At 46.6% G+C, this 23,569-nt stretch overlaps 1 protein-coding gene across 1 annotated transcript in view; it reads right to left on the bottom strand.

The window, feature by feature from the left end:
• LOC144141177 (glucose dehydrogenase [FAD, quinone]-like) overlaps positions 1-17,899 on the bottom strand; it is a 50,063-nt gene extending 32,164 nt beyond the window's left edge. Inside the window, exons 1-5 of the mRNA XM_077672736.1 lie at positions 17,630-17,899; positions 15,258-16,160; positions 9,344-9,546; positions 3,091-3,283; positions 595-726 (exon numbers count right to left, since the gene is read on the bottom strand). Coding sequence (XP_077528862.1) covers positions 595-726; positions 3,091-3,283; positions 9,344-9,546; positions 15,258-15,387 — 658 coding nt within the window. The 5' untranslated portion in view covers positions 15,388-16,160; positions 17,630-17,899. The remainder of the gene's footprint in view (positions 1-594; positions 727-3,090; positions 3,284-9,343; positions 9,547-15,257; positions 16,161-17,629) is intronic.
• Between the last annotated feature and the right edge of the window lie 5,670 nt (positions 17,900-23,569).

The following is a 23,569-nucleotide window of genomic DNA, read 5'->3' as shown; positions in this document are numbered from 1 at the left end:
GTATTTCAGTATAAGACGGCTTATATTACTCTCAGAAAAATGTCTTCTCAGCAACGCATTTGTATTTAGAGGTTAGGCCGACTATAAGGAGATCGGTGTCAGTTTGGCCGTTGTAAGCCGGCTTTTCCACAGTGTTGTGCACAGTGAAGCACGGCCATTCAATGAGGGCCCGTGGTTACACAAAACGCATCTAATCTTCTGTTATTGAAAGTATCCCGAATCAAATTACAAAAGCCTCCACTACGATTACACGGAGTTTCATATACTTGTCATAATTAGTTCACAGTGAAGTTCAAATGTTACAGAATTAGTCTGCTGTGAATAAATGGCAATCTACGGAGGGACAATGCCTAAAAAAACGGCTTTAGCTGTTGCTTTACCGGAACTATCCGGAAAGAAATTTATATTACAATGAGCCGCGAAGACGACTCGCACATTATGCGACACAGCTTCGTTGGCCATCCTTCTTTACCGAGTGGAAGGGCACTGAATATTTCCAGTTATTGCTTTTTTGAAAACCTGTTTGAACAGGTCCTGTTTGAACAGGTCCTGATTGAACAGGTCCGGATTGCACGACCTGTTTGGACGACTAACCTGTTTGAAAGGGTCCGTTGAGGTCGATGTTCGGGTATCCAAGTGTCGTCCCCGCTGCGACGAAAGCGTGCGCCAAAGGAGATGCGTACGGAGGTGACGTCACGGTCAGGTAACCACCCCGACCATGGTAGCCTGCGCTCGAAAATGAAAAAGCAGTTGCCCACATTGCCAAGTAATGCCGCGGTCACACGGCAAATGTAATGTCATTCAAAGCGAATGACATCAGCTGTTAAGGACATTTGCTTTGGCCGTGCGCGTCTGCACGACTGCAGCGACGACTAGTAAAGTCGCGGGAATGCATGATTGTAATGTAAATGCTTGCATAGTCTTTGTATACCCTTTCATACTTTGAAAACAAAGCAAATCAACTTTTTTGGAACGAAAAGGAGCGCATAACAATTACAGTGCTCTACGGTGACAAGTACACATCACAAGGCCGAGGGCAGCAATTCATTTTTAGTTGAGTAGCAGCAACATGGCGGATTTCAGAAAGTGTTGTTTGCCTTCTCGCCTTTGTAATTCAACATTCAGGGGAGCATATTCCGCCGATACTTTTTTTTGAGACAATGCTTTTCAGTTTGGTCATTAAACCTCTTTGTTTAAGGGACAGGCTACCGCTGCTGAGGCTACAAATTCGCTTCGTATGCCAATGCAAATGTGTTCTCCGCACTATTTCCCTCACCAAATGCCATTGGCACCGAATGTACTTTGGTATTCCCGTGTAGCACCAAACAAATGGCTTTAACACCTAATGTCATTCGCTCCCAACCGCCGCGGCTGCTTTTCGGATGGAGGCGAAAAGCGAAGACGCCCGTGTGTACGCGATATCGGCGCATGCTGAAGATTCCCAGGTGGTCAAAATTAATCGGGAGCCCTCCGCTATGGCGTTGCTCATATACCAGGTGTAGCTTCGGAACTTTAAACCCCACAATCAATCAATCAATCAATCAATCAATCAATCAATCAATCAATCAATCAATCAATCAATCAATCAATCAATCAATCAATCAATCAACCAATCAATCAATCAACCAATCAATCAATCAATCAACCAATCAATAATTATTAATTAATTAATTAATTAATTAATCCATCAACCCGTCAGTTATTCGATCAATCAATCATTTATTCAACCAATCAATCAATTAATCAATCAATCAATCAATCCAACAATCAATCAATAATATCACTCGCTGTAACTGTCGTTAGATCCATGAGTGAAACTTAAGCGCGAACAGACACAGGGACGAGAAAGGGAAACGACACCAGCGTTTAACGAACGCATCATTCCTCCTTGAAAGGAAGGCCCTACACACACCTGGCGCTGCACTGTTCAGACTACGGTTGTAAGCGATGCTTCACAGACGCGCAAGTTGTTTTAAATGCGAATGAATTTATTAGCCGGGGGTTGTCTTGCTCCGTTTGCCGGCGTGCGCCTGCATTCCTCCAGCGCGAGCGCAGGTGAGCGCGCGCACGTGCGCTCGCGCCTCGTAGTCCTGCCTTCGTCGTCGTCGCCGTCGTAAATGCGAATGCATTTCTTTCGCCGTCGTCGTCGTCGTCGCACGTGCGCTCGCGCCTCGTAGTCCTGCCTTCGTCGTCGTCGCCGTCGTAAATGCGAATGCATTTCTTTCGCCGTCATCGTCGTCGTCGCACGTGCGCTCGCGCCTCGTAGTCCTGCCTTCGTCGTCGTCGCCGTCGTAAATGCGAATGCATTTCTGGACGCGGCTATGGAAAGTGTGCGCGTGCGCTCCAAACCCTCTGACCCCATAGTCTTGGTTGGCGACTTCAACGTTGACGTGCGCAAGAAGAGTGGCGAGTGGCTGGTCGAGTACATGCAGACCAGGCACTCTATGCATTGTCTCTCTGACGACTTCGACACGTGCCCCACTACCATTCACGGGAGTTGCATTGATCTGGTCTTTACGCGCAACTGTGACGCGCGTATGCTTCTCAAAGACCCTTTGACCGTGCACTTTAGCGGTCAGAAGGCAGTGATTGTGGCCGTCAGGTACAACTATAACACAAACAGGTGCTGATGAATAAATGATGACGTTCACACTCTCGTCATTAATTACGCCATAACTCGCACCACACTCATCGGTGAACCCAATGCATTCGCATTTCTGCACGATTCCCTTCGGGGAGGTGCGGGGGAATTTTTTAAGCACAGAGACCGTGCTACCAGGGAAACTGCTGAAGCCTTCCATATGTGGATTAAGGGTTCTGATTGTATAAGCCACCCGTCGCTGAGTATTCTAGATAAAGAAGTGCAACTTCTTTAGGAAAGGGGTAGAAGATGAGGGGAAGAAAAAGAGGAGAAGGAAATGGGGCGGTTGTCGAAGAGCTGATGCCGTTTCCATTTCTCGTCCCTGTGTCTGTTCGCGCTTAAGTTTCACTCATGGATGTTCCCAAACTAGCTCGTCTCTCCATTTTGTCGTTAGATGTACCGTGTGGCAGGTGCATATTACCCTTCGTCTCGCACTTGTTTCGGCTCACCGTTGTAGGCGACCGCGGGATCTCGGTTGTCTTCGGACTTCATGAAGTACGGCAGAACGGAGTGCCAGCCCCAGCCCTTGCAGCCCAGTTGCTGTTCCCAGCGGTCGTAGTCACGCCGGTTACCCCGGATGTAGAGCATGTAGTTGAGCACGCTCGAGCCACCCAGCACTTTCCCACGGGGCCAGAGGCTTTGCTGCGGGAAGGGGGGGGGGGGGGGCATTTTCTGAACGGGGAAACAACAACTGCTGCTACTACTACTACTACTTCTACAAAACCGCAACAATGCCGGTTTTTGGCACAACGGGGCACCTGTTGTTTTTTCCTTTAAAAAGACGACACTTTGCAAAGGCAAATGAAGAAAAAACACACATTTGTTTTACTCAAAAGATTTGGTGTTCTATTGCAGTTTCAGCGCTTTTCCAGTAGCAAACCATGCGTTATCCATTTAGAAATTGAACAACTTAACCCGAAACTTCAATTCTACCCAAAATCGCATGTTTCATGACGTCAGAAATGCCATATTGTTGGCCGGTATCTCAAACAAAGGCTGGTGTGTTGACGCGGGCTGCCGCTTATGTAAGGGACGTACGTCAATGCGCCCCTTTTATTGCCTTGGTTATCGCCCGCCTTCCGAGATGGCGCAGTGATACCGCTCCATGAGCGCTGTTTGCACTCGCTTGGCCTGTGATCGTTCTTTTCGTGCCGCATTCTTGCTGAGGTTGATAGCAATCGTTTTGTGAAACATTAGGTATGATTCGAGAAACCGGGTCACGTGCCGCTAATGCCAGTTAGCCAGTGTGTCGTGTCAGACAAGCCAAACGCACCCAACGGTTGTGTTGGGCAGTGCCGGCCGGCGAAGGGCCGCGCTAGAGTGTACTACAATTCTGCCTCGGAGTTTGCGTCTTTGTTCATAACTTCTATCGTTTGCTCCACCATTCTTACTGCTATAAAAGAATGTGCACTAAATTCTAGCGCGAATAGCTTGCCCTAAAAGCTTATAATGCCTGCTTAATTTGCGTTGTATTTTGCCTGCCTCAGCCAATCGCAATAAGCTGCCCATTATACGTCACAACTTCAGTGCGGGGATGGAGCGGGTGAGTAGCACGCACATTCTTTGTTTTCTCTCATTATATAGCCTATTTTTGTTAATTTGACGCTAAAAGTGGTCATTGGTATACTAATAAGGTAATCTTTTCTAACGAACTAAACTTGAATGGCATCTTCATGGCCCCTTTAAGTGTTTTAGTAGTGTAAACTGTGGGGACCGCTTACAGTAGGCCATGCACATCGTCTGCAGGGTTACCAGATTGGGCTAATAGCTAAATTTGGGTGGTTTAGTTGGCGTCGAAGTATTTCTCTTGGCTGTGTGGCGATTTTTTGGCTACATGACATCGAGAACTACCCTGCGGGTATCATTTGGCCGAAGCAAGCCTCCTGGGGGTATCCTTTGGCCGAAGCAAGCCCGACGCAGTGAAACGAGTCTTGCAGCGGCGATCGAATGATCTTCCTTTGTTCCCGAACTGGGAGGCTGCAGTCCAGGGCCCCGTCTCATAGGGAAGGGGAAGGGAGCCCCTAACTCTAACTCTAATTTGTCCAATGTAAGGAAACATAGATAATGGAACTTCATGCGACACGCGTGATGTCGAAAAACCGGAACGAGGGGACGAGGCTCCCGCTTGATGCACCTTCGTTCAAACAATCAGCATTCGGTTAGCTCCACAAACTCGGCCTAACACTGAAGTCCCAGGACCAACAGAACTCTACTCTCAAAAAACAAAAAAGAAAACCAGCGGGGAGTAGCGGCTTCTTCGCCGAAGCTTCTATGCGGCCCCTTTTTTTGCTAACCAGAGTTCAGGTTCCAGAAAGCGACGCGTGCTTTGTGCCGTTTGTTTGTTTCAAATGGTGGGGGCATCGCCGATGCCGAAGCGTTTGCTGTAAGGAAATTTAACACATGCTGAAGGGAAGTGCTGCGGAGACTAAAAGCAGCAGCCGAGCGCCGCTACAAAAGCTGATTGCTTTGCTTCGGCCCATTTATGTGTCTACTCGGCTGTCTGCGTGTATAGGGCGCACGTTACTGTGTTATTCCCTTCCGCTGCCCATGGTGCGTGAACACACGAAAGCGGCGTCGTTTTCAGGCCCTCAACTTGCCTCGTCCCCCCTTTTGCTACGCGTTGGGCTGCCATCAGCAGGCTGCGTTTCTCTTGCCTTGACATGTTGTTCAGAAAAGCCGCTTGGCGAAGCTAGAACCACTAAATAAGGTACCCTTAGGAGTAACGACACTGACGAACGGCGGCAGCCATTTTGGTGCCTGATGCCAGGATGGCCAGCTTTATGCGCCCTATTGCGGCTGTCATTAACGGGCGGTATTGGTCCGGGCGCCGCTTGGCAACAATGACAGCTGTGTTTACTTTTCGAATATTTAGAGACAGCTCGCCGGCGCGATAGGGTCAGGCTTGGTTACGCTAACGTAGCTTATTTCGTGGTTCTAGGCTACGGTGAGCCACTAATTAAGCTGCGCTTTTTAAGTGGCTGTAGGTTACAGTAGGCCACTGTCGTTCTTTCCCAGAGGAAAGCGATGCAGGCGTTTTCCACCTTTCCGCCGGTTTAAACAGCTTATTACAGAGCAGCACGGCATCGCTACTCTGTCTGGGGGCTTGAATATGCACTTTCAGCGTGTCATACAGCCGCACTGGGCTCCGAAAATGACGATGTATCGAAGAAGGCGCGAGCGCGGCAACACCGAGGCACCAAAATGTCAGCGCCCATGGGTCTTCCTTGGGTAAACAAACGTCACGTGGCGCAGTTCGACCAATGGCCGCTGTCGGCGGCATAGAACAATGTCAGAAAAGAGTGCCGATACTCTGAAACCTCATATAGGGGCTCTAGGCAAAGCCATTGAAGTCGCATCGGACAGCCACAACGGCACCATTTGACACCCGACTCCATCGTCCGGCCAGCGCTTCTAACGGCTGCTTCCGTAGGCAGGGCTGTGCTCGACATTCGAGAAGCTCGCAGCAGAGGCGGTGTGTCAGAGGCAGTGGCAGTGAACTGCCAGAGCTTAGGCATCGGTGCACCGGATGCATGACGGGAGAGACGCCGCGCTGTTTCCTTGAAACAACCTAAATCAACGGCAGTGGTGTTGTTTATTGGCAAGCGGTTCGTTTTAACTGCCGGATCGCTTTGACAGCGTGAGCTCGATTCATGCGCCGCGTTCCCCTGACACGTTACCGCCAGACCTCGTGAACCCAACAACTTACGTGATAGGGGGCATGGCGTAAAAGTGAGAGGTGACCGTCGGACACTATATTAAAACACAGGTGCGCACACGGTGATTGGCGCAGTTTTGACGCGGGCTGGACTTCTTGACCAACAAGAATTAGGCCTGACGGAAAACTCCACATTACGATTGGTAAGAACAGTGTCGTTTCTGTTCGAGAGTGTTTAAAGCATTATGTAGATTGCATGTGAACTTAGTAAAAGAGTCAATATATCCACCCTAACGAAATGAATTCGAACCTGGCGCCTTTCCAATGTGTCAGCAAAAGACGATTGTAAACGCCGACAAAACGCCGACAAGGAGACAAAATGTGTCTCCTTCCTCCTTACCGCATGGTGGATACAACTTTAGTCTGTTGCCCACCTAACATCCACCGTCTCATATTCCTTTAAAACTTCGCAATAATAGTATCGAGCACCTAATAATTAATACATAGCAACTCAATGTTATACAGGCCCGTAATATTGTCGCAACGTCGTCGATTCGTTCATGCTTTGATTTCTGCTCCTTCCGAGAAGCGTCCGGAACATTCTAGTATACGGCCGGGTTGCCGCCGACGCAGCACGCTCGGCGGCACCACGCAGGCCCGAGAGCAGAGCTCCACCGAGCGCTCCAGCGTCGAGGCCTTCCTAGCGCCGACATGGAGGACCTTCTGTTCCCGAAGGGACCTGCGGCAACCCAACGGGAAGTGTTCACTTATCTGCTTCACTTCCTGAAGACGACCGGCCTCACGCAGCGGCTGTAGCCCGGAATGCAGTGATTGACTGGTGTGCCCGGACTGACAGCGTTCTAGGACTGACAGCTCTATTTATACCTTTCTCTCTCTCTCTCTCTCTCTCTCTTTCTACTTTATCCTATCACTCCCCCTCTACTTCGCTTCCCCTGCACTGGGTTGTATGCAGGTGAGCTCCCTGCCGGGCTCAAAATATCCCAAGTGAATTTCCTTTCATTTTCCCGTCGCGAACCACAGCCCCCCCAAATCCCAAAAATAAACGACCGCTGCTTCACAGCTACGGCGCGTACGCGAACATTCGAGGCTATTCCAAAACCTCCGTAGCTAAACCAGTACTAAGCCAAGACGGACTATTCCAGAAGGGAGACAGAGGGACTCTAAGCGCTCGACGGCGGGGGGTGCTTTGTGAATTGTTCTTTGTTCCTCCGCTTTAGCGCGAGTATAAAAACGGCGCCCATGAAACGAGTTGCATTTAATGTCGTAATGTAACCACGGCTTTTGTCCGTGTGTGCATCGTGATCGGTGACCGTCATCCTCATCGATGACTTTTGAGCTATTTGAAATTTTCGCATTGGGCTACTTTTGGGCTACTGCTGAGGCCGATTTGGCGGTTTGTGGTTAGAACGATCTGGTAACCCTGAGATTCGTCTGCCCGGCGCCCCGCTCGGGCGCTCTCCCACAACCCTCTCTTCGTTCACCGGCCGAAATGACGTGGGGTCGCCGTCGTCCGAGAGATGGCGCCAGGTGCGCGGGTTGGCGGTACGTGGTGGAATGTGGACGCGGGCGGGGATTCTCTATGGTTTAGGACTCCGAGTCAGAAAGCATCGGTGAGATGTCGAGGACGGTTTGTTAGTGGCATCAGGGAGATTTCATCTCGCCTAAGCGATGTAAGTAAAGAGTTGTTTTCACAGAACCGCAACGTGCCTTACTTCTTGGCATGCCGTAGTGGGGAGGACCACAAAACGTGTAGCCGGTATTCATTGGCGTGGAATGCATGCATTCAACCATGTGTGTGCGCCGCCATATCTGTGGTCAGGCGTCTGTTGACAAGGCGACGTTGTGCGCACGGCCCCCAGATCAGGCACCCCTCTTCTCCTCCGTCCAGGCAGGCCACGGGCCGCGACGTGGCCTTGTGTTTCCGTGCAAGGCCTGTGCTAGTGATTCGATAGTCAATTGTACCGCGATTGCGTTGCTTACGCGAAAAGTCATCATTCCGGTCATGAGTGTGACAACCTTATCTGCAATTCAACCCCAGCCTCCACACACACCTACGAGCTAGTGTGAGTCGGTCGTGGCACAAAGGTTGCAACGTGAGCGCAGTGGTCCGTTTGACAGCATGAACTGCATCTCCAAACTGTTGCCCACTGAACGCAAAGTAATACCTCGACGCCAAGTGCTGTTGAGTGCAGCACAGTACGATCTACCTATCGCCAGACGCGTATGAAGTAGCCACCGCAGATCAGCTGATTGCCAGCCGCAGCGCTCTAACGTCAGACGTGAGTTGTTTTGCTGAGTTTGAAACATTTAGCGCACGAGAAAGCCATCGCTAGATCGGTGTACGCGTGAACCGTTTATCTAAAGAAATTATTCGGTTTTTGTTCTCAACCACGTATTAGAGGGCACTTACCGGACATAAAGTCGTGGATGCGGTGCGGGTGCACTTGCGTCGACATCCGCGGCGGCAGCTAACTGCAGCATCGGACTTATGCTGATTATACGGGCCGTTCGCAGTCGCGGCTTCATCTCCGTGGATTCGAAGTGCTCGAGGGTAGGTACAGCGCCATCACTTAATGTGAGTGCGATTATTATATGTGTTGAAGCCACTACCGATAATCGGGCTGAAACGCAGCAGACGATGTACGCTGGTGTTTTTTCCTTCTTTAAGATACGGGCGCAAAGCGCATGCGCTGGCACGGTAGCCACCGACATGGCGGTTTTCAGTGTTGCCAGGCGGAGAATTCGCCCGCTAAACTTTTCATTGAATACCACCTATAGTATTGGTGAAAAGAAAAACGCGAGATTAAGATAGGGGGCGTACGAATCCTTCTACGCTTTTTCAAATTCTTCTCTACCTTCGCTTGTATCCGCACCGTGTTTTTTGCATCTATCTATGTATCTATGTATGCATCTATCTCGCATGTATCCGTACTCAGCTCTTTGCGGTCATCCATTCTGCACGCTCGCGTGTGTCCGTAACCTGCTCTTTTAAGTGATCTACCCTGTACTCTAGCATATATGCGTACCCTGTTCTTGAGTCCGAAGCAGGCGGCCTCCTGCGGCACAGTTCGGTAGGCCCAGTCGAACTTTGTCTGCTGAATCTCGGCCGCCAGCAGCGGCACGTCGAGGAAGAAGTTTGGCAGCCGGCCGGCTTCCAGTAGCAGGACGGTAACCTCCGGGTCCTCGGAGAGACGACTCGCAACCACGGCGCCCGCAGAACCGCCGCCAACTGCCCCGTGAACCAATGAAGGAACAAGCCATATTTATTAATTGTTTGCGGGTGTGTAAGCAATAATTATTCGAACCATCAAATGTCTTACGAAATGTAGTCAAACCAGCTGGGGACATCGATTTCACATATTTCACTCTGAGCCCTCATGCGAGCTAATATTACACAAGTCACATATTTTGTACATAGAATTGTCCATTTATTTATGCATTTATTTATTCACATACCCTCAGGGCCTCGGGGCATTACTGAGGAACGTGCGTGAACACACAAGTATTGCAGCGTCCTACAGGAATACAATAATAAACAGCTCATTACACAAAGAGGCATGCACTGCACGATTTATTCTACTAAACGAGGCATTAGGTTGTGCATATATCTGCACAAATTCAGCTTCTGTACTTGAGAAACGGCTTGATACAAGAGTACAAATTGACATCATTTCTTTCTCTAATTAATTGTAAACAAATTTTCCAGATGTTGGAATAAATTGTGTATATTGAAAGGTAATCAAGGCCTGATGTACCAATGCATAAACATTTTGTGTACATCCACAAGTTCCCTAAAATGCAAAGTGAATAAACTTAATTATATCTGGTACGTTACGTAGCATTCGCGTGCTTCTGACGAGCACGTAAAGAAAATTGGCCGCATATCTGCTCACTTCGCGGCAAATGACGTTGAAATAAAGTAGTTTTATGACACGTCTGCCACGTAAACGCCTCTGTTCTGTCTGCCACGTAAACGCCTCTGTTTTCGAAGATTTAGAGACAGCGCGCCGGTGCGATGGGGTCAGACTTGGTTACGCTAGCGTAGCTTATTTAGTGGTTCTAGGTTAAGCTAAAGCCACGAATTAAGCTACGCTTTTTAAATGGCTGTACGCTATGCTAGGACACTGTCGTTATTTACTAGTGGGAAGCGATGCAGGCGTTTTCCACCTTCCCGCCGGTGGAAACAGCCCACTGCAGAGCAGCACAGCATCGCTACTGTGTCCGGGGGCTTAAAAACGCACTCTCAACGTGTCATACAGCCACACTGCGCTCCGAAAATCACGACTTATCGAAGAGCACGCGCGCGGCAACACAGAGGCACCAAAATGTCAGCGCCCATGGGATAAACAAATGTCACGTGACGCAGTTCGACCAATGGCCGCTGTCGGCGGCATACAACGATGACAGAAAAGAGTGCTGATACTCTTAAACTTGATGTAGTGGTTCTAGCCATAGGGTACAGGCTCGGTCGAGCTCTCTCCGTATATTTGGGTCAGAATGTTGTTTTCTATAGGTATTTCTTATTTGCCATCGCAAATATCAAGCATACATTATTTTTCAAATAAAAGAACACCGCTACTAGCAGTTATGCATTGATGTGTCACTTCAAATATGCCCATTGTTTTTCTTTTTGCTGAACAATCGGGAGAAATATAAAATATGTTCCCAGATTTAGTTATCCGGAGGAAATGAAAGCAGAAAAATTTTAAGAGATTCAGGATTTAGGGCCAGAGAATGAATTTCGGCATCGCAATATAGTAACTAATATAGTAATAGTATAGTAATAGTAAGGCCTTACTAAAGTGGACATAAATAAGGTGTTGTTGTTCATGATGACGATTATGATGATGTCGGCGTGATGAACAATGTATCTGACAGCTGGCATGCACACGTGAATCGTTTGCAGTAGCCGACTGATTTTTCGGTCTTGGAGGGGAACGAAAAATAGTGTGAATAAAAGAGCAGTCCGAAAAATCCGCGAGTCATTACTCCTATGGTACAACTGGCGGTTTCTTGGGAAAGTCCGAAATATCCAGCAAGCCCAAATTTTCGGAGTCCAAAAAAACGGTCCGCTACGTTATACTTTTACGTGTGCAACTTTTCGTCCCGTGTGTTTCTTCTGTGCAACATTTCACTACCGCTATTGCAGTTCCTTTTTCAAAAATAAACACGACATGATAAACATGAAACAATACTCAAACCATAATTAATGATGTCGGTGAGCCCAACATATACGGTGTGTCCGAGTTACATTGAAACGAGCGGCGCAGCCAGGGGGCTATTCCGGTGTCGAAACACCCACGAAGTTTTCTGAGGGCTGCAACTCACCTCCCCGTCCTTTCGGCCTTTGTTTTTCTGCTCATGCTTTTGGCACACCACATGGATATTAAAAATGTAAAAACGAAAATAGGAAGATTGTGGGCTGGTTTACAGAAAAAATAGCTGCTTCTCTAAAAACCAGACCACTTTTTATTTTCTCACGACATTTGTTCTGTGTTTGTGAAAAAATGTGTGTTCTTTACGAAATAAATTCGTCGGGGCCCGATCTTAACTGTTGTTCTTATGTAGATATTTTGGTGAGCGAAATAAGTAATCTGGCTTTGTTGAAGCCGTTTAATGACTCAGATATTTTCTATGCGTAAGCTCTTTTTATCCACCGAAAAATATTCACCGAAAAATATTTCTGGCTACGCTACTAACTGGAACCATGCTGCTACAACCAATCACAATCCTGAACTAGGTGAACCTGCCCTTATTAAACAGGGTTCCTGAGAATATTAATTGATGGTCTGTACGATAAAACATTTCTCTATAATTCAGAGCATAAAATGGGTGCTTTTACACCTCAGTAAACTTCGCACGTTCCGAGTACGCGTCAGGCCACTTCAGCAATTCACACTACAATAAAAAATAATGTTTGGGTGTGGGACCGCACCGAGCATCTAATATCAGTACAACGGCTGAAAGTTTGAAACCATCGTGCTATTTAACTTTGAAAGAGGTCGTCTAGCAAACAGCACCAAACCTCATTCGAGTGTTAAAGAAAAACGCGAAAAAAAAACAGGTCACGGGAACGTGCACCACAAAAAATACCGACTAAGCCTGGTTTGCTTCGCATCAAGGGTACTTTAATTGAGGTGTCTTCAGCACATACGAACAGCAGCGATGGTTTGCAGAAAAAAGTGCTGTTGTATTATGTGCATTGTTCGAAGCAAATGGGCCGCCGAGTTACTCGAACAGAACAAGAAAAAAACGAGCAAAAGCTTGTGGCGTCCATTAGTCCGCAGTACAGCCTGTTTATTTCATTTTTTGTGGGCCAGTTTCTTTTTTCTCTTCCCCTTCACACCTTCCTCTTTGTCTCAATCACAAGCCTTATTTTCAACGTTTGTTGAAGTATTTGGAGCGAGGAAGCGGGCAGTTTGTCAGGGGTGCACGCCAACACACTCAACTGACACCGGAAGCAGTCTCGCTCAACACGTCATGGTTTGCCAGTGCACACTGCAGTTCGAAAAATGAAGTATCTTGAAGAAACACAAAGGCCAGCCCGCGCGAGCTTTGTAAAGCATTTGCAATACACAATAGAGAAACCTCGCGTATAAGCACCATTTAAGTAGGAGTCTTGGAAAAAGAATAGAATACCTGTCGAAATAGCGCCTTCTTGTTGATTTTCACATTCCCTGTGTCTGCAAACAACTTGTTTTGTTCACTGCTAATGCTCGTGGCTAGTCTTCCAAAAAAAAATCTTTCCTATATATTACGTTCTCTCTAACCAAATAACCAGTTGTTAGTCAGCCGTTGTGTATGTCCTTTTGTGTGGTTCGCCCTGTTTTTTCGAAACAAGCACAATCATCTTGACGTCCCCCCATGCGGATGCATTACAGCTTCAGGCAAGTCCATCACAGACCTTACATCTAAGTTAAACTCTGAACTACTGAATGTCGGAAACTGGTGCCGTAATAACTGTTTGTACTTTAACCCTGAAAGAACTAAATTTATGATCTTTAAACCTGGCCAAGCACAAATACGCTCAGTTTCGTCTTTAACGTAGGTGTCCTAATCTCACTGGTGTTTGCAACTCTGTTTCCTTTCTTGGTGTGTTACACGACCTTGACTTAAAATATAGCTGTCACATCAGTCATATCAAGAAAAAAACTGTATATAGTATTCGGGCCGTAATCAAAGCTCGTCGTACTTTTGACATGCTGTTCTCTTATCAGTTTATACTTCTTTCATTCATAGCCATTTAAATTACGGGATCGCAGCCTGGAAAAACACATATCACTGTCAAATTTCATCAACATAAAAAATTCAAAATCAAGCCATTCGCATTATCACCAGGAGCCGTCCTCAATCTAACACCCAAGACTCACTGCGCCATTACATTGTGTTATCGGCTGAAACGTTGTTTCATTATAATGTAAGCTTAATATTTTTCAATTCCGTATGTTTCCAATTGCCTTTAAATTTGGTCACCCTCACTTTCTTAGCAAAGCACAACAGCACAAGGTTAGCATCAAACAGAAACTTTTTTACTTCCACGTGTACAAATTAATTACGCCAATATGACTTCAACTTTCTCTGGAATTTCAATTTAGAGTAGTCTAGCATCTCCTGTGAAATTATTTCTGTACGTGGCGTCATTTAAATCGTCCCTAGAAGGCCACCTTTTGTCCTGTTAAGTGATCTTTCGTCACTCCTTTGATCATTTATTTCTAATGGGAATTAGATATGCCGATCTTTTGTCTTGTTTTGTCATTTGTGAAATTCTTCGTTTTGGTTCTTTACTTGAAATGAATTCACGCTTTTTTATTTTTTTTTCGTGTCTAATGTTGTGCCAGTGTTACTGCCAATGTATTTTATAATTATCACCTCTGTACTAAGTGATCGAGGTTTCCTGTACAGTCCCTGACCTTGAGACCCTCGTCTGTAGTGTTTTTACTTACGTAAATTTCTTACGCACTTCAATAAACTCCTTATTCTCTTAGGTCGTGCAAGAAAAACGATATCAACTTACGTAATAATGACGTTCTGTCTGCTGAAAAGAAGCAGTTGAATGATTTTATTAAGGCTTTAGAAGTAGATCGTTAGCAAGCCAATGTGACCAAGGGGGTAGAGGTCAAGAAAGAAAAGCATAACTGAGCCCACCCTGCCATCCCTGTTAAAGACGATAATTATTCTTGGGCTACTTGAACCCGAAAATGTTGGCCTGCCTGCCTGCCTGGCCGCTCACCCGTCCATCCGTCGATTCAGCCATCCGGTCAAAAGTTAAAAGAGTTCTTGAGCGAGAAGAACAACTTGTCCTTGTCAGGGCCCTGACCAAGGCAAGTTTCTCTGCCGAAATGTTGGCACTGAGGCCGTTAACCAAAGCTTTTGTTTTCTCGTGTTCCCCAGCATCTTCAAAGTTTCATTGATCTGTGAACTTTATATATATATTGTCACTGGACGTGGCGGACAATCCCCGTGGCGCCATGGCCCACCACCAAGTATGATGACGACGAAGAAGAGCTGTGTGCACGGCGCAGCCAGGCCGGGCTCCATTATGATCTGATGTAAATAGTTCACCATTATGTAAATACATCGCTTCATCGCTACATGGTCCGTGTCATCTGCCGCCACGTTACAATGCATATATTGTAACGTGGGTTTATTGCCAGGTAGCGGAAGGCAACAATGGAGCACTGAAAGCTGGCGAGGCCATCAGAAGGATGCGAGGACCAGCCGACAGAATTTCCCGCATATTTCAGGAGCTGAACGCCTATTACGATACCGCTTTGGTTGTTCGCTCAGTTTCCTTTTCGTCATCTCTAGCGCTCTAGCTGTCTTTTGTATTGTTAGCCGTGCCCGCACTGCGCTGTTATTATCAAAGTATACCACGCTATCCTGATTTTCAAAACGACTACAGTTCGCTTAAAAAAAGGTGAGAACGTCAGGAAAGCTTACCTACTACGTAGTCGTATTCCTCCTCGAAGCTGAAGCGCACCAGCGGTGCCTTGTGCGGCACGGTCTTGAACAACAGCGTGGTGTAGAGAGGCACCAGGGTCATTGGCAGTAGGGGTAACAGTTTCAGCATCTCGTCCGTCGCCTCGAAGGGCGACCACAGGTTTGTCACAAAGTCTTCAAGTTTAGTTTTTTCGATGTGTTACGATTCTGGTAGACTCGTTGCATGGCAGGCACTCAAGCGTCCAAAGGACGGCTCTCTAGCGGCACTGAGGCGTTGTATGTGTTCTTCTTTCCCGCGAAAAGGTCACGCTCCCACTGTTTGACGGTCACGTTTTTTTTTTTTGTTAGGGCAGTATCGAGTTACGTTGCGAAGTGACCCGGCAGCATGAAACCTTCAGTCTGTCAACACAGCGGTGCCTTCAAAGTTTTCCTTCAAACGAGGTAACGCCCAACGCCGCTCCTCGGGAACTTGTCGCTTCGCAGGCCAAGGAACAACTTCTGTCAATACTCGCAACGGCACGAGAATGTATTCCTGTTTGAAACGAACAAACTCACATTCGCCCTGGTATTCACTCGGGTCACTTCACACCTCGTAGGGTCATAGATTTTTTTCTTTATTTCCTTGGCTAGAGATGGTAGTGTCTCCACAAGAGTCCTCCCATTTTTAAACTTGGCTGGCAGGGCCGCCCCATGTATTGCATAAGGCTACGCCGATCCCTGAAGCATCTTCCAGTCAATGCGCTGGTAATTTATCGGTCAGGCTTTGGGAATGTCGGACTGGCGTATGCGTGAACACGTCGCGCACGATTGAAGCAGTCTCCGTGTGTGCGCCTTCCGGAGTTATGTCGGACGACCTCTTCTTGAGATGCTTCAAGAGTTACAAGCAGTCCACCGTGAGCACTTCTGAAAAAAAAAAACATCAGCTATTATTTTTTTGAAATTGGCCGCGTATCTGCTTACATCGTTGCAAATGCCGTCGAAAGAATAGTCTCCTGCCGCCTCAGCCATGTAAACGACCCTGTATTGTCGCCAGCCCACTGCTCACGCTCACCACCTACCGTTCCGCTCCTGCCATGATAAGCATGGAGGTGGTTTGCTAAAGACAATTCAAATTTCGCGCGTTCTACTCCTCCAGCGCCACCTACTGGATCCGTGGCTAAACTTCAACTTAGAACGCCTTCACGTGGTCCAGGCTCTTCCCGTGCTCCCCTTGTATTTTATGTGAAAAGATTGATTTCGACACGTATTTCTTTTATTTTGTATCGCAGAAATCAGGAGTCTGGTATTTTTAATTTTAAAAATTTTGCAAGCACCACTTATGTGTTCATATTTTGCTTCAAATACGCATGTTTTCTTTCTGTTGAACAATGTTGACAAGTGTGACGTTCGTTTCCAGATTTAGTCGTTTGCAAACGTTTTGCATACATAAACATCTCGTTCAAGTATTATTATAACTTTTGCCCGAAGGGCGAATCGAGGGACTGACAGACAGACAGGCAGACAGACAGACACACAGACAGACAGACGGACAGACAGACAGACGGACAGACAGACAGACATAAATTTTAGGCTTTAAGTAGTCCAATAAAGACTGCCGTCTTTAAAACCAAATTATCTATGTCTTGTCCAATATGTGTTAACGCGTGTTTGTACAGGTAAAAAAGAACAATGTGCATGTACGAGTGTGCATTGCAACGTGATGATCCAGTACAAAAGGCAGTGCCTATTTTACGCGATGAAATTATTTTACGGCCAGCACACCCAGTCCAGCAGGAGAAGCCCAACTGCAATGTGTGACAACGCAAGCAATCTCAGAAAACACCAAAACTCTCAGCACACGCTTCTTCACTGCCACATTGTATTTTCGTCTATTTCTTCGCTTCCGTTTCTTCAACTTTCCGCACAAGTAACTTCGACAAGCTCCTTTACAGCTACATCGGGCTTGATTCTATCTGTTTTTTTCCTCGTCTTTTTAACAGATACTTTAACAGGCTGGCTGGGGACACAAGAAACAAGAAACGGGTGATTAAGTGCACGGATGGGCTGATATTCATCATCATCACCACCATAATCATCATCAGCCTGTCTCCGCCCACTGCAGGGCAAGGGCCTCTCCCATGAATCTCCTATTATCCCGGTCCTGTGCTAACTGCGACCAATTTATCCCATTCACCTATTCACCCGTATTCACCCATTCACCCGTGTTCAATTCCGACGTGAACTCAAATACGCTTTTGTCTTCTGTTTACAGTGGCAGCCATCTTCTGTACTGGGCAACAGCACAAGTAGAACAACGACAACGAAGTTTTTTTTTCATCATGGAACTCTGCAGGCGTTAGCCTTAAAACATGCAAAATTACTCGGCCACTTACCGAATTAACGCTGGAATTCTCACGTACTATCACTGCAAACAAGGGACGCGCTGTTCACCGCAGCAGACATCCCTGTGGGGTCATGGCGTTAGTCAGGTTTCCTTCCAGCGTTCTGACGGTGACACCATTCCCTGCAGACACCATCCCGCACCCAAAAAACGGTCACGCGTCTTCGGCATCCATGCGAGCGAAAAGAAAAGAATCATCACGCTGCATTCCTCAGAAGATCCTCCTCCGATGGCGTGGTTTTGCTTTCATCTCCGCTTTCGTGTGCCACTCAAGCAACACACGGCGACCTGTCCTCCATCACGCCACTTTGTATCTCATCTGGTGTCGACCTGCACCCGTCTTGTCAGCTGTAGCGGAACGCGGAGCGGCCTCTGACGTCACGGTGACGTCACACCCCGCCTGGGACCGCCGGGCGCGTGTAACGGTAGCACGGGGGAGAGCTGCGTAACTGAAATGTTGGTCGTTCTGACTCGCTGCTCGAGTGCGGACGACGACTCGAGGGCTGCTCGGCGACACAATGAGACCCAGTGGCACGGTCTTCGTTTCGCGCATACGCAGCGGATCGAAACGAGTGGAAGGGGCCCTACAACGGGTGACGACGGGTACAACGGGCTTAACGAAAAGAAAGGAGTGAGAGGGAAAGGGTGCGTTGCCACTCTTACCGCGGAAAGAACCACTGACGTTTTGGAGTGATGGCACTGTTGAAGACCTGGAAGGCAGCGGCCCCGCTTCTTGGAGGTTCATGCAATGGCCGTTTGTCTGTCCCTTTAAAGGGACAGACAACCCATTTTCGTGGAATCTATGTCCTCTAGTTTATATAGAGGACATAGACTAGACCCAGTCTATGACGCAGACATAGACTAGACCCAGACTAGAGGACATAGACCCAGCGTTTATATAAGGGGGTAACCGAAAATTCTTCGAAATAAAATGTCGTACATGTTATTAATTTGGCATTAAACGTTCTGAAGTTTGAAAGGTGGATACACGTAGTGTCGCAATGGGACACTACCAGATTTCAATGCGTGGTTCAAAAACCGCACAAAGGAATAGGCAAGGCTGCGCTTTAATATTTTTTTTTTTACCTGAGGGCGGGCTTTTGAAAACTCATTTTCTTCTCAAGTACAGCTAAAGGTGTTGCTGCACCGCTTACTGTCATGGTTGGTAGCATACGTCAGGCATGTAGATTTAAAATTCTCCTTGCAAACGTCCCAGGATCCTATCAGGAAAATTGCCTCCGTTGAACGTGTTTTAAGTGATACCCTTTAATTTGTGATAGAGAACGTGTAGTCGACTAAAATGGGTTCTTTGTCCCTTTAATAAAGCAGCCGTCGACACCACCTCTTAGCGCTGCGGAGGGAATATTGCATTTGCTTCTTTTGCGGAGCTGCAAAGCGTTCTTTTAATTTCTTATGTGTTCCCGACGTGAGCTTTGCAAGATATTTAGGCTATAAATTTTAGTGAAACCAGCATGCGATAAGCTCTCCCCACAAATCTATCTTACCAAATGATGTAGACTACCGTGTACTTTATGCGTCTTTGGCACCTAACTCCTAAGAAAAAGACACCTCCTTTCTCTATGTGCAAACGACATTTTGTTGGACAAAGGATCATAAGCTCTCAATGTTAGAAATGGACTCTTGCTTTTCTAAGCAAAGGGGTTTTTGTAAAGACGCATTCAGTGATGGCATAAAAGATAGTATGCAACCAATGCGTGCTGCCGGGTCTGACATATGGAGACCTAAAAACTTCCAAACCACAGTACGGTCTTTTGGGTCTTTTACCACAGTAAAAGACCCAAACCACAGTACGAAAACGAAAGCTGTTGTGGGAGAGTGCGAAAACTGAAAAACTGCAAGGGAAAAAGTTTCCCTCTCAAACGACAAGCTTCGCGTTGACGATATTGTCTACACATGGGATGATACAAAACGCGCGCGTACAGTCAGCCACACAGAGTAGCTATAAAAACTCGAAACAATCAAACGGTTCGTTACCACAAACCAACTGTACTAAGAATGACTGACTTGCGCCAACTCTTGATAAAGGTTTCCGCATGTTAAACATCAATGCTCGCAGTATCGCAAATAAAGCAGATAAGCTAGAATCAATTATTCTGGGCTACAAACCCCACGTGGTCGTCATAACAGAATCTTGGCTGCATGCTGAAATCGATGACCATGACGTATTTCCACCATCTTACCAAGTGTTTCGTCGGCATAGACCCACGAGAGGTGGTGGCGTCGCGGTTTTGGTTAAAAGTAATATATCAGCTGAGCTTGTCCGTCAGATCGACGATCACGAAAGCATCGTTTTGAAGCTTTCCTGCTGGGAGCGGTCTTTGTTACTTTGTGCAGTGTATCGCGCACCGGACTCTCCTGCTAAATTTTTGAGTGACCTTCATGATCATATTAACACGTTTAACAGGAACAGTAAGATCATTATAGCTGGTGATTTTAATCTCCCTAGCGTTAACTGGAATAATCCCAATCCTGCGTGTGGTTCACCTGCCCAGCATTTATTCGACATTATGTTTAGTCATGACATGCTACAGATTGTCACTGATCTAACCCGAGTTGATGTTACGTCGTCTTCCGTGCTTGATCTAGTTTTTATTAGTCGCTCTATTGAACATTATGCTGCATCTGTTGATCCTGGTTTGTCTGACCACAAAATGGTGTTTTTTTCTTGTTATCTGGGTGCTATGCGCCCTTCTTCCGATTCTAAAAAGGTGTGTGTAAAGGATTTCTCGCGTGCAAGGGACGAAAGCGTGCTCGATTACCTCGACTTATGATGCCTTAGCGATTTCAATGGTACTAACACCACAGAATTATGGAACCGGTTCAAGGAAATATGTGCTTATTGCCTTCGTAACTTTATTCCAAACAAAGTAAAAAAAACTGTCAAATTAACACCCTGGGTTACGCGTGACGTCATACACCTTAAAAGAAAGGTTAAACGAATGAGGAGAAGACGCGCTCCCCGTGAGGCCGTACAGGTGGCCCAAACTGCCCTAAACGAAACCCTGAAACAGTCAAAACGTCGCTATTTCCAAATAACCTTGCCTAATTTTATTCGTAATGCCCCACAAAAATTTTGGGGTTTCCTAAGGGAGAAAAAGAAAGTGATCAACCAAATAAAGCGTGGTGACGTGGTTTTGACTGATAAACAAGAAATAGCGGATCATTTCAATGTATATTTTCATAGTGTATTTTCCAATGTACCGAATTCCGTACTCCGCCCCATCACGTCGCTGTCTTCGTCCCCGGAATCTGATTTTATATCTCCGCATGGCGTTCTTTCCATGCTTCTGAACTTAAAAACTAAATCCTCGGCTGGGCCTGACGGTATACCAAATACCTTTTTGCACCGGTATGCTGAAATGATTTCCCAGTATCTTGTTATTATTTTCCGTGCATCCGTTGCTTCGGCCACACTACCTCCAGACTGGCTTACGGCACGTGTTGTGCCTCTGTTTAAAAAAGGTGATGTTGCACTAGTGCCTAACTATCGTCCCGTCTCGATAACGTCGTCTTGCTGTAAATTACTTGTGCATATTATAGCTACTTACATTACCAATTTCCTGAACATCAACGGTTTACTTCACCCCTGCCAGCATGGTTTCCGGAAAGGCCTCTCTACCGTGACGCAACTAACTACAGTCATCCACAGCTTCGCAAGTGTTCTTGATAAAGCAGGCCAGGTGGACGCCATTTTTTTAGACTTCAGCAAAGCATTTGATCTTGTTAATCATGGCAAACTAATTCACAAGCTAGAATCAATTGGTATTCCTGAATTTTTGATAAACTGGGTTTCTTCATATTTAACTAACGGCACTCAGTTTGTTAGCATTGATTCGATAACTTCTACTCGTCTACCAGTAACTTCTGGTGTTCCGCAGGGAATTGTGTTGGGGCCTTTGTTATTTCTAGTTTACATCAATGATATTGCTGCCGTAGTAACAGACAAAGTTCAAATTAAAATGTTTGCCGATGATTGCGTGTTGTTTAGTGAAATTACTTGCAAAGAAGACCAAGAGCAACTTAATTTTAACCTTCATAATATTCAGTCATGGTGTGATAAGTGGGATATGAATGTAAACGCCGACAAAACTGTGTTCATGAAGATAACCAACAAACGCAAGAGCCTGTCCTTCACGTATACTCTTCCATCCCGTCCTTTAATTTAAGTAAATGAATATAAATATCTTGGGGTCACACTGTCAAATACTCTCTCTTGGAATAACCATGTGTCGAACGTATGTGCATCAGCTTTTCGTAAGCTTAGCCTTCTCCGGCACAAGTTAAAGGATGCAGTCCAAATAAATAAAAACAAATTGACTTGGGCTGGCCATAAATTTAGCCGAAGTGACAACCGCGGGATCACTAGGGGCACAGAGTGGCTAGCGAGAGTCGGTTCTTATTATAACAAGGGGAAGGCCATTAACTCGATGGACGGACGAAAAAAATCATGCACGCCTCCGTCTAACGACGACGATGTTTGAACGCGACGCTTTCCCGTGAGGGATCTCTTCGTTGTCGTCTGAGTTTCGACTCACTCTCAGATAGTTTAGACTTTGACTCACTGAACTCAGACTTCGATTACAGCAATTTGGACTTTTGATCGCAGCGGCTTTGTCTTTGACTCTTCGCCATTTCATTTCGCAAGAAGAAAGCTTCGCGTTCAACTATCGAAGCCGTTACACGGAGAGGTGCATGTTTTATTTCATTTTGCCCGTCCATGCACCCCTCTTAAAATCCAAATTGCTCAGAACGTGTCTAAATGGCGCAGTCGGACAGACGTCGGCTCCATAACGCAAAGAACCGAGGTTCGACTCCGACGACGGCAAGCGCTTTTTCCTTTCAGTTCACCCACTACCATTAACGTCGTCAAAGTTGGCTTTTCTGCAGTGCGTTTTGGACGCGACATGCGCCATCAGTAAAGCATACAAAGCTTCGCTTGAATAAGAAAATTCCTACGCAAAGAATCAACACGAGAAGCGCAGGAGAGGTACGGTTGGAGATCAATGTTAGACGGTTCACGCTGCAGTGGACCGAAAAGGCTGATGCTCTGACAAAACCTTCACAATGCATTATTTATAGGCAACGCATTCCCAATCGCAACTTCCACTCCTGCTCCCCCCTTTTTTTTCGCCAAAACAATTACGCCATATTAAAAGTTTGACACAATGCATGGCAGAAAGTTTTGTGGCAGAAGTGCGGCTAACCATCTAGCGTTGTGTATGCGTTTGTACGCGCACGCTGCGTGTGCGTACGCGTGTGAGTGCGTGCGTTCACCCGGGCATATACAAAGCCACAAAAATTGCCTACTGCTCCTCACCGTCTTTGCACATGCATTTAGTAGTCAAAAGAGCGTTTATCGAATACAAATTTATCTGAATTGATCAAACCTTGATTACACCTTCATTTCATAAACAAAGTTCCCGTTTCTTACAGTTTGTTTCGTGTGCCTTTTGAAGTCAATATGCTGCTAGTCACTCTTTTGTATGTGTGACTGTAACTTTCTTTTTTGGGGGGAGGGGGTGGCAGGGAGGGGGGTACTGGAGACTAGGGCGTGAGGAGGGGCGCAAAAATGCTTTACGCAAAATTAAATCTTTAATAAAGGTGCATGACAGGACGTTTTTTCGCACAATAGCGGTGGAGATTCGTACGTTTCGCCTCATCGTAACCGAAATTGAAAACAAAAAACTTCATACCCTTCAAGAATAACGTGTCGTGTATTTGAAGACGGAGCGAAGGTGCTCTCACGAAGGTATAAATACCAGCCGTTCTTTCGGCACCAGCGCCCTCTTACAACTCGGGCTGTTGACGCACGTCAACCACGCTAGAGTGGTCACACGGTCCCACGCTTCACGAATGGCTGCCGTTCACAGCGAAGCGAGTCACTCAGTGCAGTATACGTAGCTTCCGTGGT

Source organism: Haemaphysalis longicornis, unplaced genomic scaffold (assembly GCF_048455015.1).
Source record: "Haemaphysalis longicornis isolate Haplotype H1 unplaced genomic scaffold, Haemaphysalis longicornis Haplotype H1 scaffold_6, whole genome shotgun sequence".
NCBI classification, from domain to species: domain Eukaryota; kingdom Metazoa; phylum Arthropoda; class Arachnida; order Ixodida; family Ixodidae; genus Haemaphysalis; species Haemaphysalis longicornis.
This window is presented reverse-complemented; position numbering and strand designations above follow the sequence as displayed.